The sequence below is a fragment of the Desmodus rotundus genome, chromosome 10 (assembly GCF_022682495.2).
Source record: "Desmodus rotundus isolate HL8 chromosome 10, HLdesRot8A.1, whole genome shotgun sequence".
In the NCBI taxonomy this organism is placed as follows: domain Eukaryota; kingdom Metazoa; phylum Chordata; class Mammalia; order Chiroptera; family Phyllostomidae; genus Desmodus; species Desmodus rotundus.
Window position 1 is genome coordinate 82,833,505 of NC_071396.1, and position 14,967 is coordinate 82,848,471.

A 14,967-nucleotide genomic window follows, 5' to 3' on the forward strand; every position below is an offset into this window, starting at 1 on the left:
GTGAAAAATTTTTAAATTTCTAATACTGATTCCCTACTTTAGCAATAATAAACTAGGTTAGCCGAGACATCAATTTTCCTCACCTCTCTATAAAATTGAGACATTTGGACTTCAAAAAGTTATAGGGAGATACATCTCAAGAAAGAGCTTTCTAAAATTTAAATGTGTATAAAATTAGAATCAGCTGCTTGTGAGCCAGAGAGATTCCCAAACGTCCCTCTCATGATAATGTTCAAGCAGAAAATTAGTATTATATTTTCTGTTAGAGTCTGTTTCTATTAAGACAATATAATTACAGCTGACCCTTGAACAACATGGTAATAGGTTAGGGGGGCATTGACCCCCACGCAGTCAAAAACCCATGTATAACTTTTTTTAAAAGATTTTATTTAATTATTTTTAGAGAGTGGAATGGAGGGAGAAAGAGAGGAAGAGAAACATCAATGTGTGGTTGCCTCTTGCACACCCCCTGCTGGGGAGCTGGCCTGAAACCCAGGCATGTGTCCTGACTGGGAATCGAACCCGTGACCCTTTGGTTCTCAGGCTGGCACTCAATCCCCTGAGCCACACCTGCCTGGGCCCCATTTATAACTTTTGACTTCCCCAAAACTTAACTACTCGTAACCTTACTAATAACATAAACAATTAATACATACTTTGTATGTAATATACTATCAACTGTATTTTTACAATAAAGTTAAAGAAAAGAAAACATTATTAAGAAATCATAAGGAAGAGAAAATACATTTGTGGTGTTTATTAAAAAGAATTTCCATGTTGTTCAAAGGTCAACTGTAATTGTTTTGGTTCTCTAATGTATTTATTTGACCCAAAAGAATTGTAACATAAATGTGACAGTTGTATGACTTTCCCATGTTTTCAGATGGTCATTCCCAAACCAAACCACAGGTAGCCTAATAACCTAGACATCCACACCAATGACCAACTTGGGAAGCTAGGAGATAAGAGGCAGTGGGTGTCAGAATTGTATCGTCATAAGGACATAAAATTGGACCCCTGCAAGCTCAGGGGAGCTCTTTCTCTACTTTGAGGTATATCATGCTAATTATCCCCCTGGTTCGAGAGTGACTGTGAGATCCTCATACTGAAAGCTGTTTCACTCACGTTCGTATCCCCAGTGTCCACCATAATGTCTGTCTTATAGTAACAATTGTTGGAAGAATGGATAAATGAATAATTGAATAATGCCTCTCTAAACAATAACTCCCTCCCCTCAAGAAAATTTTACATGCAAACATGTACGTAAGCTATTTTAACACACAATATAACTTTACACAGAATTGTTAAACTGAGTGGTCTGGACCTGTTCTGTCCAAAATGGCAGCCACTAGCCACATGCAGTTATTAATCACTTGAAATGAGATTGGTTTGAATTGAGATGTGCTGTTAAGTGTAAAATACGCATCATATTTTGAGGACTTTGTATGAAAAAAATGGAAAATATGTCATTAATAATTTTTACATTGCTGACATATTGAAATGATAGTATTTTGTGTCTTTTAGATGGGATGTATGTTAAAATTAATTTTACCTTTTAAAATCTTTTTCAATATGACTATTAGAAAATTTAAAATTATATATGTGATTCTCACTATACTTCCATTAGACGGTGCTGGTCTACTTTAATGCCATTATTGGAAGGTAGTATCAGTCTGCAGTGATGTAGGCAGACGAGGCTCCAGGGACTAGGTAAGATTTGATAAGTATGGATGGGCCAACAGGAGCTATCTGCCCTTGCCAAACCAACGTGAGCAAAGGCAGATGCGATTATGACATTTGCTAGGGGAAAGGGACACCCTGGTTTGGCTGGAATGAGAGTTTGCGTTGAGGAATCTGCACATGAGTTAGAAAAGCAGATGAGGGCCATACTGAAAGTACATTCTGTGAAGGCTAATGGAATCCTTTCAGAAGTGGAGAACCACCCAGAGTTTCGAAACAGTGGGGTGATGGGAAAAAAGCAATGTTTTAAAAGCATTGTCTAGTGAGCATGCACATCTTTTGTTGTGGAAGGGTGGAGTCTGAAAGTTGGAAGACGTGTTTGGAGGTTTTGAACTAATTCCACCATCCTGTGACCACACAAGGGTTGGCCACAGAGGTGAGATATAGTAACAAAGTCACAGGCTGCTGTCTACGCCTGTACTACTGACTCACTCTGGCCTCATTTCCGCAACTGTCAAATAAGAATAATCATAGCCCCCTGCCTACATTGAAGTGGCCACAGTGAGAATAAAACAGTGTGCAAAAATGTGCTTTGAAAATATAGTGCCTGCTAAGGCTCTAAGAGGTATCATTTGTAATATTTTAGTAATTAGGATGATTCTTGATAACATCTTAATATTTTGCATTTCTATTATGTATCCATTTCCTGTTTTAGTTTGATCCCTTTTGTGCAATACAAAATATACATTGGGGGGAAAGGATTTGTAATTGAAAAATGTTTATCTTCAGAGATTTAACCTTTTGAAAACAATGTTTGTCTTCAAAGGACCCATTGTTCATAGTCCATGGAACATGGAACACAACATGGAACACAATTTGTCACATAGCACTCCTATGACCATCTGGACGATAAGCTTTTTCATTTTATGTTTTATATTATATAAAATGCACTCATTGCAAAGCTAGTAGACATGTCTGGGATCCAAATATCTCCAAAGCACGGTGTTTTAAAGTCAGTAGTGGCAGGGCTGGGGAAAAAAGAGAGACAAGTAGTTTAAATATCAGGTTCTGGCAGAATGTGCTCTAAATACAGTGACACTATCTTCAACCACTGTCTTCTATAGAAGACACAAAAAGAAAACTTTTAGGAAGCAAACTGTAGGCTAAATGGCCCAAATTTTTAACAGAAGGAAAATCTTTGCAGTATCTTTCCTTTTCTTGATGGATGAAACAATCTGGTCTATAGTGCTAGTAAATGTAGGAAAATCAATTTCCTCCTGATCCTTCCTCAAAGTTAAGAGCCAGAATCGGAATAACCTTGCCAAGCGATGCTGGCCAACCCTGCCCGACTTAGCAGAAGTCAGGAAAGATGTAATTACTTCTACCAGGAACCACCTCCCGCTTACCTAAGACCTGAAACTGATTTTCATTTGGAACCAGAACACTCAGTACCCAGTAGGCTTCCCATAAACCTCTAGCCTTTGGTTCTTCTTTCCAGTTAAGATTCAATCTGATTGCCCAAGGTGAGGGCTTGCTTTGGGAAGTTCATCACAAGAAAAGTATATAGGCAATTGGTCACTATCTATAAGAATACTCTGAATAATTGAGTCTGTCTAATTCACACATTTTTCTTGCACGGTGACTGTGCAGTTGGCAGGCCGTGCACTGCCAGAGAGGCAGTCACATAAAGTACAATGTGAACAGCTCTCCCTGGGGCTGTGCAAGGAGCAAACCGCACAACTGTACAGAGGAGAACAGGTTCTTGTCTCCTCCGGTGCTCCAGAAAGGGAAAGTTCTTATGTGCCTTGATGCGAGTGTAATAAGAAGAGGTCACTTCACATCAAAGTGGCTCTTTTATATCTTTTTTTCAAGTTTGGTGACAGAAGTGATTAACACTTACTAAGCACATACTGTGGGCTAGGACTCATCTATGAGCTTTACACCTATTAATTCATTAATCCTCACAAGAAGACTACAAAGTAAATAGAATTATGATCCCTATTTTACAGATGAGGAAACTGAAAGATTAAGTAATGTTTCCAAGTTACACAGATGGTCCATCACGAGACTGGGTTGTAATTCAGGGATTCAGGCTCCAGGGTCTAACTGTGTATTACTATGTTGACTGCAACTTATACAGCATTTAAAATAAGCATTTGAGAATATCCATGGGTATCTGTTTTTATTAGCAACTCTATCATGATACAAGGTTTAACTTTCTAAATTAATTGAGTATACTCTGAAATTCAGTTAGTGAAATTGAACTTTTCTAAATTAAATAAGAATTTCCAAGGAAATAAACATACCATTTTTGTTCAGGTAAGAAATTTGCCTTGATCAATACAAAGTTTATTAGAATTTTGAGGAGGGGGTTAAATTTTCATTTTAAAGAGGATAGATGGATAATTAGATATTATCAAAGAAATCATTCATTTCTTCTGAATTGTACCTACATAATTTATTAATCAAAGATGTACTGAATGACCTCTATGACCTGACACATTAATAATCATTGCATCTAACCAATTACAAAAATGCTATCACCAACCTATATAGATTGCATGACTTGTTTTCCAAAAATAATTAAGTACAAAATCATGTTTAAAAATTGGAATGATTTATTTGAATTACCTAATTCATTCTTCAAATTTCCCAGACGGAAGTGAGTGAGGTCCTCTCTACACCCATCTCAGTGATGAGAAGAGGTGCTGTGCCTGAGGCCAGCTGGGACCGGCTCCATGAATCTAATGCATAGTCCAGCAGTCTACCCCTCCCCACACTGAAGCTTGAACTCCAAACAGAATTAAAGCCAAACTAAGTAGCTGTTGTTATTATAAGTGGATTTTAAAAATCTAGTCACCCATATCCTTAAAAAGGATTTATTGTGTATCTACCATATTCAGTACAACCTTTATGATATAACTATGTACTTTTTAACTAGCACATAGGGCATTTGGATAGCAAATAAGTTTATTTCATGTTATTTTGTTAATGTAGTAATCTGATTTGATTTCAATAAAATATCTCTGATTCTCATCCATACTAAGGAGTTTATGCCATTCAACGCCTTAAAAACCATATATTCGAATATATCAAAATAACCAGGGAACAAAGGAAGAAAGAAAAGTATAGGAATTCTCAAGATAAGAAGTGCTTTCTCCACATTGGTATTTCCAATGCAGGCCACCTACAGAGACAACTTAGTTGATGTATAGTGTCAGGGAACTACTGAAATAGTTATTAAATGTTGAGAATAATTAGATTAGTAAACTAACTATAATAATTAAGTAGCCACAGATAAGTATTAACTAAAATAATCACGTTTTTAAAAAGACTATTCTAAACAATGTAAGGCTACAATTATATTTCTAAATGTCTAAAGAGCATCTCAAAATTGAGAAGTGTTTTTTATTAACGACCCCATATTCCTAGAAGAGCAAAAATAATCATATTTTCATAATACTTTCTAAAATGAGGGAACATTCTTGATTTTAAAATAGAGAATGAGAAAAAGTTTCAGACCTAAGAACTTCTCTAAGAACTCTCAATCTACGAAAAGATTGAACAAATAAGATACAACCGTCTGCAATGTTCACCCTCCATAATTTCAGGTTTGTCCTTCCTATGCCTCCCAGGAAAACAGAAATTGTACTTCAGTGTCTATTAACGAACCACTCTCTGTGGGGCTAGTACAAACAGGATTCATATTTTCTGGATGACTCTTCCCAGTTTTCTGTAAAAAGAAGCATGTCTGGTCAATGATCCCTTCCCTGAGAAAGGAGTAGTGCAATTACTACATTGCTCTGGCCTTCTCTCCCACAAAGCTCATGTTTAATAAAGATCATCAAAGCTATAAAATCATTTTGAGACCTGTTATGACAATATGTAATGGTTCTTATTCTGACAATTTGAATATGCGTCTTTGGAGATAAAGATTTCAATGAAATTTTTAGGATGGAAAACTGCTGGTATCCTATGTCTGATATAATTACTCCTTTGGTTCAGACTGGGACTTACTTCTTTATTATAATTTTCCAAAACAAACAATATAATTAATCTATATTGTTTTAGGAGTAACCCCCAGCCTTTGCCAGGAAAAAAATCCTAATTGACTATTATAAAACGTTCTGTCTACCACAAATATTTTATTTGTTCATTTATGCCCACTTTGGTTAGAATCCAATGCAGAAGGGAGTCAGGTTGCCAAGGTTCAAATTCTGGCTCTGCTAGGTCTGTACTCTGGGGCAAAGGACTCATTCTCTTTGTCCATAAAACAGGGGTTATAATAATAGACCGTCCTTCCGAAGGCTGCTCTAAGTATTGAGTGAGATAAGAAATATAAAGCTCAAATGACAGAAAACCATAATAAACACCAGCTACTATTATTACTTTCATTTTCTTTCTGATTTATTTTTCACAATCTTTTGCCTGGCAGATTTTCCTCCGATCAGGTGATCAGCAAATCAGCAAATAATTGTGAAACATCTGCTGAGGGACAGATAGGGAAAGGGTTGCAAAAAAAAAAAAATAATAATATAGACGCACTGATCTGGAAAGTTTACAATTCTCTTGGTTTAGCAGTACAATGCACATGAAACAATAAGAAACAGTAAATTACGGCAAGCCCTATGGGCTAAATGGCATGGTTCAGAGTGTGTGTTGTACACCGGAAAAAAGCATCAGTAAAGACAGTTTCATGGACGTTGTTAGAACCTGAAGAACTGATCTTAAAGGGTGAGTGATATTGAAGTGGGGGAAGGGGAAAGAAGAATGCATTCTAGGCAGAAAACAAGATGGAAAGTGACAAAGATGAAGGTCCCGTGTGCTCTTGAGAAAGTAAAGACCCTAGCCTGCCTACCCTCACATTTCGTCCTCATTTAATATTTTCAGATGAGTAAGTCAATTAAGCTCAATATTTAAATTGAATAGAGCAGCGATGAGCAGATCTGTGTCCCACTGCAAACTGTACTTGCGACTGGAATAGCATATCCCACTTGTAATGTTCCATTCTCTAAACCAGACTAGTTCCATTCCATATGACCACTCTTGAACAGCTAAAAAAATAAAAATAAAAACACCATACCCTGCAGCTAACTACTACCGGATTGCCTTTGTACTAGGAAGGTCGTGGTTTTTAATAATCGTCTACAGAACTTGCTGGAGTTTATCACAATGATGATTGCCATTGTTTGCCAAAGCAATAATTTCCATATCTCCTGGGAAGTATTTATAAAACAGCCAGACTTGAAATGTCTGGTTGCTACAACAGGCTGTTAGGAATAGATTTTCAAAATCCAACATATTCTTCTGTATATCTTTAAAATTCTGTAGTCAGACTAAAGAACTGGAAGAACTTGTTTATATTGAGAGCATTTTATTTTATTCTGAGGATTTTACCCTTTGAATATTGTTTTTCCAAATCTACTTTTTTTCCAAATAGAAACTATAATATGAACAGCAGAATGTGAATATCAGGATTATTACCTTATGTAGTTAGTGTTATTAGAAAAACTCACATTAATTTGATTTTATTTAAATGTCTGCAGGTGGTTGTATTGGTTCATGGAGAATTGAGAATAAAGGTAAAGTATGAAAAGTTTTTTTGTAATTAAAATAATAGTTTTGTTTAAAAATTAAAACTATGTTCAGGGAAGGAAAAAAATATTAAATGTTTTAAGTTAACAATTTAATTGTGAAAATAAATTAAAATTCTGACAACTAACCCAATAAAGTTTAAATACCAGCAAGGAATAGATGTTATTAATGTAGTTTGCCTTGTGCACTGTTTCTTCTTATCTTAAGTCAACAGGCTTTAATTAAACAGGCCCCATGTGCCCAGAATAATTAGACACTGGGAACTATATAAAAGATGGCAATGCTATGTTAAAAATCACACAGCTTTGTAATTGCTTTAGTTATTTAATGTTTCTTCTTTGACAAAGTGTGAGGTAGATCAACTTAGATCAACTTCAAGAGTCTTAGATGTCTTGAAACATAGGGGCTCCTTAACCTATGTGTCTATAATCAATTCGCAAAGCAAAAATGTCCAACAATGTACATAATAAAACAGAATCCCTTTTCACATAAGACAAAAGGGCAACATGGAGAAAATGGAACAGCAATACAAGCCAAAAGGAGATATAAACGTGAATGGGTGAAATTTGCAAGACCCTGCAGAGAAGAAGAAGACAACTCGAAAAGAAACCCAATTGCCACAGTAAGTCATATGAACAGGGGCAGTGTGAGTTTTTCGAATAAATACATTAGACGTAAATTAAAATAATATGGCAATTTCAATTAGCACAATGCAGACAGACTGGAGAGTCCACAGAACAAATAACCTTATGTCTACAACCAAAAAAGCCTCAATAATAATAATAAAGATAGAAAGATGAAGGAACTATGACCCTAGAGTAATAAAAAATAATTAAAAGACACATGGACCAATTTCAATGGATAAGGCTTATTTAGATCCAGATACTAGCAAATAGGAATATATATATATATATATATATATATATATATATATGGATAAGACAGTTGAAAAATGGTTGGGAGTTACCATTGAATTAAACATCTATTCTTAATTTTTGGAGCTGGGTGAAAAAATATATTGGGTTTATTATACTATTCTAACTATATATATTTGAAATTTTCCATCTTAAAAAACTTTAAAAAATTATAATAATAAAAATCAATACATTTTAATACACATTTTTAGCACTTACTATATAATCTCTTTCCCTTTTTTCTCTCCAGCTCTCCCTATTTGAACTAAAATAAATGTCTTTTTTTAATGTTAAAAGGGAGCATTCAGAAGTACCCTTGTCAATATTACGTGTCTTTGACTTTCTCTCAACCTTCTAATATCACCATGGTGGCCACGCTCTAAGCAAATATGCTAAAGCCAAAATGATTAACTCATATTGGTCCATGCTAACAAGTGGAATTTATGTCACATTTCTAGTATCTATCAAGGTAAAAAGTGAGCAGCACAGTGTCAGAAAGAGTGATTAAAATGACCAGATGACTGAAGACAATAGAGGTGGAGGAAAAGAGGGGAAGGAAAAGGCCTGAGTGATGATCACCTGAACATTCTGGGTATTTTTGGCTGCAGATTACTTCAGATTTCCAAGCCCAGCAGACCATTTTCTACCGAATTTCTGGAAGAGGAATTGATCAGCCCCCTTTGGGAATCTTTGTTGTTAACCCAAATACTGGAGAAATTAACATAACATCCATAGTTGATCGTGAGAAAACCCCAAGCTTCAACGTAAGTAATGTTTTCAACACTGGTATCCTTTCCCCCCCCTCATGAACCATGGTTTTCGGAGATGATACTCTTGTACTGGTTAATTTAGAGGAGAGATCAGTGCATAAATCAGTCTACCAACAAAGAACAATATGAGTCCCTCGACAAACAGCCTCCACTTACGGCCACGCCCCTGAAGGAATACACCAGGAGGTACATGAGCGAGCACCAAACTCAAACATGCAGTGTGCCAAGAGCTTCACCCCGCCTGCAGTCAGTATCAGCCTGGAGGAAGGGGCAACTAGCCCAATGGGTCTGCCCAGAGTGGGTACATTTTCCTACTTTGTCTACTCTTCGGGGAAATATTTTTCTCCTTTGCCCAAAGGTTCTATACATGCCATGACAGGCCCAAGTATAAAAATTAAGTTTGTTGAATGACAATTAATATTTTCCCTTTTTTTTCTAGATCATATGTCATGCTCTAACTGCTCAAGGAAAAGAAGTAGAGAAACCACTTATATTAACGGTCAAAATTTTAGATATCAATGACAACCCTCCAGTGTTTTCCCAAAGTATATTCATGGGTGAAATTGAAGAAAATAGCCCTGCAAGTAAGTCCTTTTACAGAACTTAGGACTGCAAATTCCTTTTGTTTTTCATATACAGGTATCACTACAGTACATCATTTTTATAAGCTAATGTGTTCTGAGTTTCATCAGCTTTCCAGAAAAACACATCACGATAACCAGAATCTTCTTTCTAATGTTTGTCGTAAATTATTCACTGCCATTGCCTTTCTAGGTGTGGTTCTGTTATGAGTTCAAAGTATTTTATCCTATACATACGAGTAACATGGGTACCCAGCAGTCACAAAGCTGAAGACGTGGCCTTAGGTAGCCTGGATGCATCAGCAGGGCCTTTTTAGATTATCAGGGTCAGAGACACACTCCCATTATTTGGATAATTTGGGGAAAAGGGAGAATCACAAGGCCATCCATCAAGGGAAAAAACAACACAGAAAATACTTTCAACCCCAACAAAGCCAAGGCTGAAGGAGAACTAGAGGATTTTTATGGAAGGTAATGCAGTTGTGCCTCATGAAAATAGACAGTAGGCGACATGGAGTATTTGTAGAGCATACATATTTATAAGATCTTAAAAAACAAAGATTAATTTGAACTGTGTTGGATATTTAACGTGAACATAATATTCTGTCACAAACTTCTGCATTCCTAGACTCACTGGTGATGATACTAAATGCCACGGATGCAGATGAGCCAAACAATTTGAACTCTAAAATTGCCTTCAAAATTGTCTCTCAAGAACCCGCGGGCAATCCCATGTTCCTCCTCAGCAGACACTCTGGGGAAGTCCGAACTTTGACCAATTCTCTTGATCGAGAGGTAAGCAAGGCCTTTGGGAGCATTTAACAGTAAAGGGTGTTATTTAAGAAAGCCAAAAGAGGTGCGTCTGTTTTACCTGAGAGTGAAAGGAGAAAGAAAGAGAGGTTCCCAGTACTCAAGCGGGCAATCTGGGGAGATTGTTTGCATTCTAACGTGATTCCAGTGGGGTGGTTTGTGTACGTAGCACGTGCACAATCAATTGTACCTCAATACACAAGTATCAGTCCACCAGTGGGCATTGAAGTGGTAGAGTAACAGAAGGCAATGGCATACATGGACAAAGACCAACTGGGACTAATTCCTCCTGTGATGGGGGAAAAGGAGATTTCATAAAGGAAGGGAGACATTTCTATCTGGAAAAAAGACATCTCTGATGTCACACTTTCTCCTGACTTCTTTTCATTTAACACCCTGCATTCAGAACACTAAAGAGTCTCCTTCCTCTCCCTTCCCTATCATCCTACTGCCACATCTCCATCACCATACACTACCCCATCATACTCCGAATTACTCTTTATAAAAATGATCTTCTGAAGAGACCCACAGGAAAACTCTGTGAGTTTCTCTCAGACAAGCATCCCACCGTCATCGTCACCCATTTTTGTTCTAAGTGTACTTTCTTTCCCTGAGAAGCTCCCAAGAGAAAACCTGTTCTAGTCCCTTAGAAACTGCCACCCAACCATCCAGAGCCCCACACACCTCCTCTATGATAGAGGGCAAACAGTACACGTGATCCAATAAACCATGAACTTGAATATTTTCCCCTCCTTACTCACCTAGCAAGTAGTTGTCATTCATACTCTTGGCACTAGGGATTAATTACTTTTCTTTCTTTACTCCGAATTTAGCAAGTTAGCAGCTATCATCTCATTGTGAGCGGTGCAGACCGAGATGGAGAAGGACTGTCAAGCCAGTGTGAAAGTAGTATCAAAGTGAAAGACGTCAATGATAATTTCCCAATGTTCAGAGAATTTCAGGTACGCCCTTTACTACATCAAGAATAATTACGTATTTTTATTATATACTTTTCCACCCTAATTCAGCATTTGCCTGCTTGTTGGCTTCTATCTAAGTTCCCTGCGCTTTTCTTTAAAAAAATAAGTTTTTGTGAAACAAGAATTTAGTAACTATAATACAGTTACTAAAGGAGGCAATACAAAATTTGAGAATTAATGATTAATACCATTCAGAATAAATATAATTCCTTTTGATAAAGCCTGACATTGGATATTTTTGACATGGAATCTTAAGTTCTGCTTCTCTCCTTTTCAGTATTCAGCACATATTGAGGAAAATACTTTAAGTTCTGAGTTGCTTCGCTTTCAAGTAATAGATTTGGATGAAGAGTTCACAGATAATTGGCTTGCGGTGTATTTTTTCACCTCTGGAAACGAAGGGAATTGGTTTGAAATACAAACTGATCCCAGAACTAACGAAGGCATCCTGAAGGTGGTTAAGGTAAAGCCTGATTTCCCTCAGCAGCAAAAATATTCTCTATTAGCCAAAATGATTATTTCTACAAGTAAACTTTATGCACTTTTTTTAAAATGCCACTTCTTTATAGAAAACTTAGAGGGCACATAAAACTAGATCAGATTTTTAAAAACACACACATAGCCCCATTAATTAAAGCCAGCCTTTTTAACGAGGTGATTTATTTCCTTCCAAGCTCATTCTGTCTGCAGTTCACACAAACACACTAACATTCATATACTTATTGGTATGCCTGGTTTAAGCACAAGAAAGTAAAATATGTTTTTTGACTTAATCTCATTTCCTCTTTACATTTGAAGTTAGGAACTGATACAGATACATAGAATTGTGGCTTTTGAATTTGTCAATTTATTTTAAATGGATTAGCTACAGTCATCAAGAGGGAAAAGAGACAAGTTTTCCTAGACAATGGGAATGTATAACTAAATCTGCAAGATGGAAAATGAGTAATTGAGTAACATTTCCATGTAACATGCTTGGCTACAGCAAACACCCCACATTCACACTCACACACCATGAACTGGAATAAACAAGAATATTTCTGGATATTGAATAGACTAGAAAAAATAACCGCTATGTGGGGCATTCACTGGCACAGGATGTTGGACATGTGGAAGCTTCTTTCTTTAATTTCTGGAGTCCAGCAGAGTAAAAGAACCATAATATTCCCTTAACAAGGAGATTGCTGGAATACCGGATTGCCGGAAGTCATGAAAGACTGGGCTATAGCCAACCTCAGTTGCAAGAGTTTTGTCATAAATTCCCAAGAGTGCCTGAGAATGAGATATTCCCTGTCTCCTGCATTCTTTGTCACCCAGTTTCACAAACTAGAAACCTGGGCTTTATCCTTTCATTGTGGCGTTTCCTCACAACTTACAGCCAGTCATCAAATTCTGCCCTAGAGCCTGCCCTCAAAATACGGCCCTGGTCTCCCTGCTTCTGGCCTGTGCTGTAGTGTGGCCTTGCCTCTTCCCTCCTTGTGACCACCATCTCCCCCATAGATGTCCCCACCTCCCTGTTGCCACCTCCCTTTGTTCTGCTGCCAAACCAGTCCACTACCATGTTTTTCTTAAAACCAGTTGGGACCAGTGACTCTCCCCTTTAAAGCTTTTTCTCATTCTCCACTGGCTGTAAAAGTAGCCCTCAATTCTGACTGCTCATTGAACCACCCGCTTTTCCTAGCCAGTGGGACCATGAGAACAGCTGGTTCCCTTGGTCTGTGGGAAGCCCCGGTGGAGATTCTTAAAGGCTCCTCAGGAGACGGTAATAGGCATCCAGGGTTAATGACCACCTGCTCGCCTTTAAGATGAGGTTCACCTCCTCAGGCGAGGCCTCTCACCATTGGCAGCCAGCCCACTCCGCACCACCTTGTGTAACTCTGGCGTCGGCAGGCACTCTCACCTCTGCCTGAGTAACTACTCATCCCTCAACGCTCAGCTCACGTGAAAGCCTCTCAGAAAGCTTTCCTGACTCTCTCAAGGACAAATATTCACTCGCTTTCACACAGACTCTATAAGCTCTGTTGTCACTTCCCCTTGTATCATAATGATCTATTTACACATTTTTCTCTTCCTCTCCACTAGGAAATGCTTGAGCCCATAAAGCCAGTTACTGCAAAGCTCTTTTCACTAATACACAAATGTAACCAAATGATCATTTCCCTTAACTCACCAACCTCAGAAAATTTACTAGTGAATAGAAAAGGCTATCCTGGGACTCCTCGGGCCTTGGTTTGGGCCACCTCCCTCAGAGGGTCAAACAAATAGTTCTCATGCAAGACCATCTGCAAATGGTCCTACACCAAGCTGACGGAGCACCCGCTCACCGCTGTGCAGAAGCCTCTTTGTCAGCAAAGTTTATGAAGATCGTTTGCGTTTGCCATCTAGGAATTTTTAAGACGTTACTGTACATGAATCCAATGACTACTCCGTGAATGGCCAGAGCTGCTATTTGCAGGAATGTATTATGGGCCTTAATTTGTTCAGTCTCACAATCATCTGATGAGGTGAGGGATTTTTTTTTTTTCAGAAGTGGAAAGTTGAGGATCAAAGATGTTAAATATTTTGCCCTGAGTCACACAGGTTGCAAGTGGAAGAACCAGGGCTAAACCACGCAGCCATAGCAAATCTGGGATTCTTTGCCACTGCACCACGCAGCCTGCGTACACTATGATGATGTTGTGCTGGTCCAACAAGATGTGCCCTGCTCTGTATCATTACCACACGGAGCTTTCATGAGTCAAGAATTCTAAAGATTTTTCTATCTCAACATTACAATGATTTCTGAAATGATGTTGCTATTTCTGTGTCTACTTATAGAAATGAAAGGATCCATTCATAGCATATGAGATAGAGTTTTCTTGTCCTCTTCTGGGTTTGCCAGGCCATATTTCTGTGACATTTTTCTAATTTTCTTCTTGCTTAGCCTCTAGATTACGAACAACTACAAAGTGCGCGATTTAGTATTGCCGTTAAAAACAAAGCCGAATTTCACCAATCCATCATCTCTCAATATCGAGTCAAGTCAACCGAAGTCACAGTTCAAGTTATAAACGTGCAAGAAGGAATTACATTCAGTCCTGCTTCCAAGACGTTTATTGTCCCGAAAGGCATCAGTAGTAGAAGGTTGGTCAGTTACGTCCTGGGATCGTACCAAGCCACTGATGAGGACACTGGCAAAGCTGCCTCAAATGTCAGGTAAGACTATGTTAATAACACTGTATTATTCCTTGATGAAGTTTTAATCTATAAATTATTACAAAACAGAACCCAGACTATTATATGGCAAGATTACAAAGATCTACAAAGCAAGGAACTGGATGACTGGAACAGAGATGTATAGCTAAATCATTAGGTGATATTATACTATAAGCAAAGATTACATTAAGTATACGTTAAAGTGTAAACTAAAAGGAACATGCTGCAACCTGTCTAGAGAGGTCAGGGGAAAGTTTCACAAAACTTTCAATTGAGTCTTAAGGGTAGAGGTTCCCCAGAAGGTTATGATGCAATAAGATAGAACAGTCTACACAAAGACATGCGAAGGAAGACCCCCAAAACGGTATTTATAAAAAATCATGTATTTATTCTTTCGTGTTTAAACTTCAGTCACCTTCAAAGTACTCTCCATTTGATGCAA

The 14,967-nt window shown here is 37.7% G+C and overlaps 1 protein-coding gene across 2 annotated transcripts in view; it reads left to right on the forward strand.

Moving 5' to 3' along the window:
- The window catches only part of DSG3 (desmoglein 3), a 29,733-nt gene that overhangs the window by 923 nt on the left and 13,843 nt on the right, over positions 1–14,967 (forward strand). For both annotated transcript variants that reach the window (XM_045187856.2, XM_045187855.3), the window contains exons 2-9: positions 7,227–7,262; positions 7,769–7,897; positions 8,798–8,953; positions 9,399–9,543; positions 10,169–10,335; positions 11,184–11,312; positions 11,608–11,793; positions 14,254–14,525. In XM_045187856.2, the coding sequence (XP_045043791.2) occupies positions 7,227–7,262; positions 7,769–7,897; positions 8,798–8,953; positions 9,399–9,543; positions 10,169–10,335; positions 11,184–11,312; positions 11,608–11,793; positions 14,254–14,525 (1,220 nt within the window). The remainder of the gene's footprint in view (positions 1–7,226; positions 7,263–7,768; positions 7,898–8,797; positions 8,954–9,398; positions 9,544–10,168; positions 10,336–11,183; positions 11,313–11,607; positions 11,794–14,253; positions 14,526–14,967) is intronic.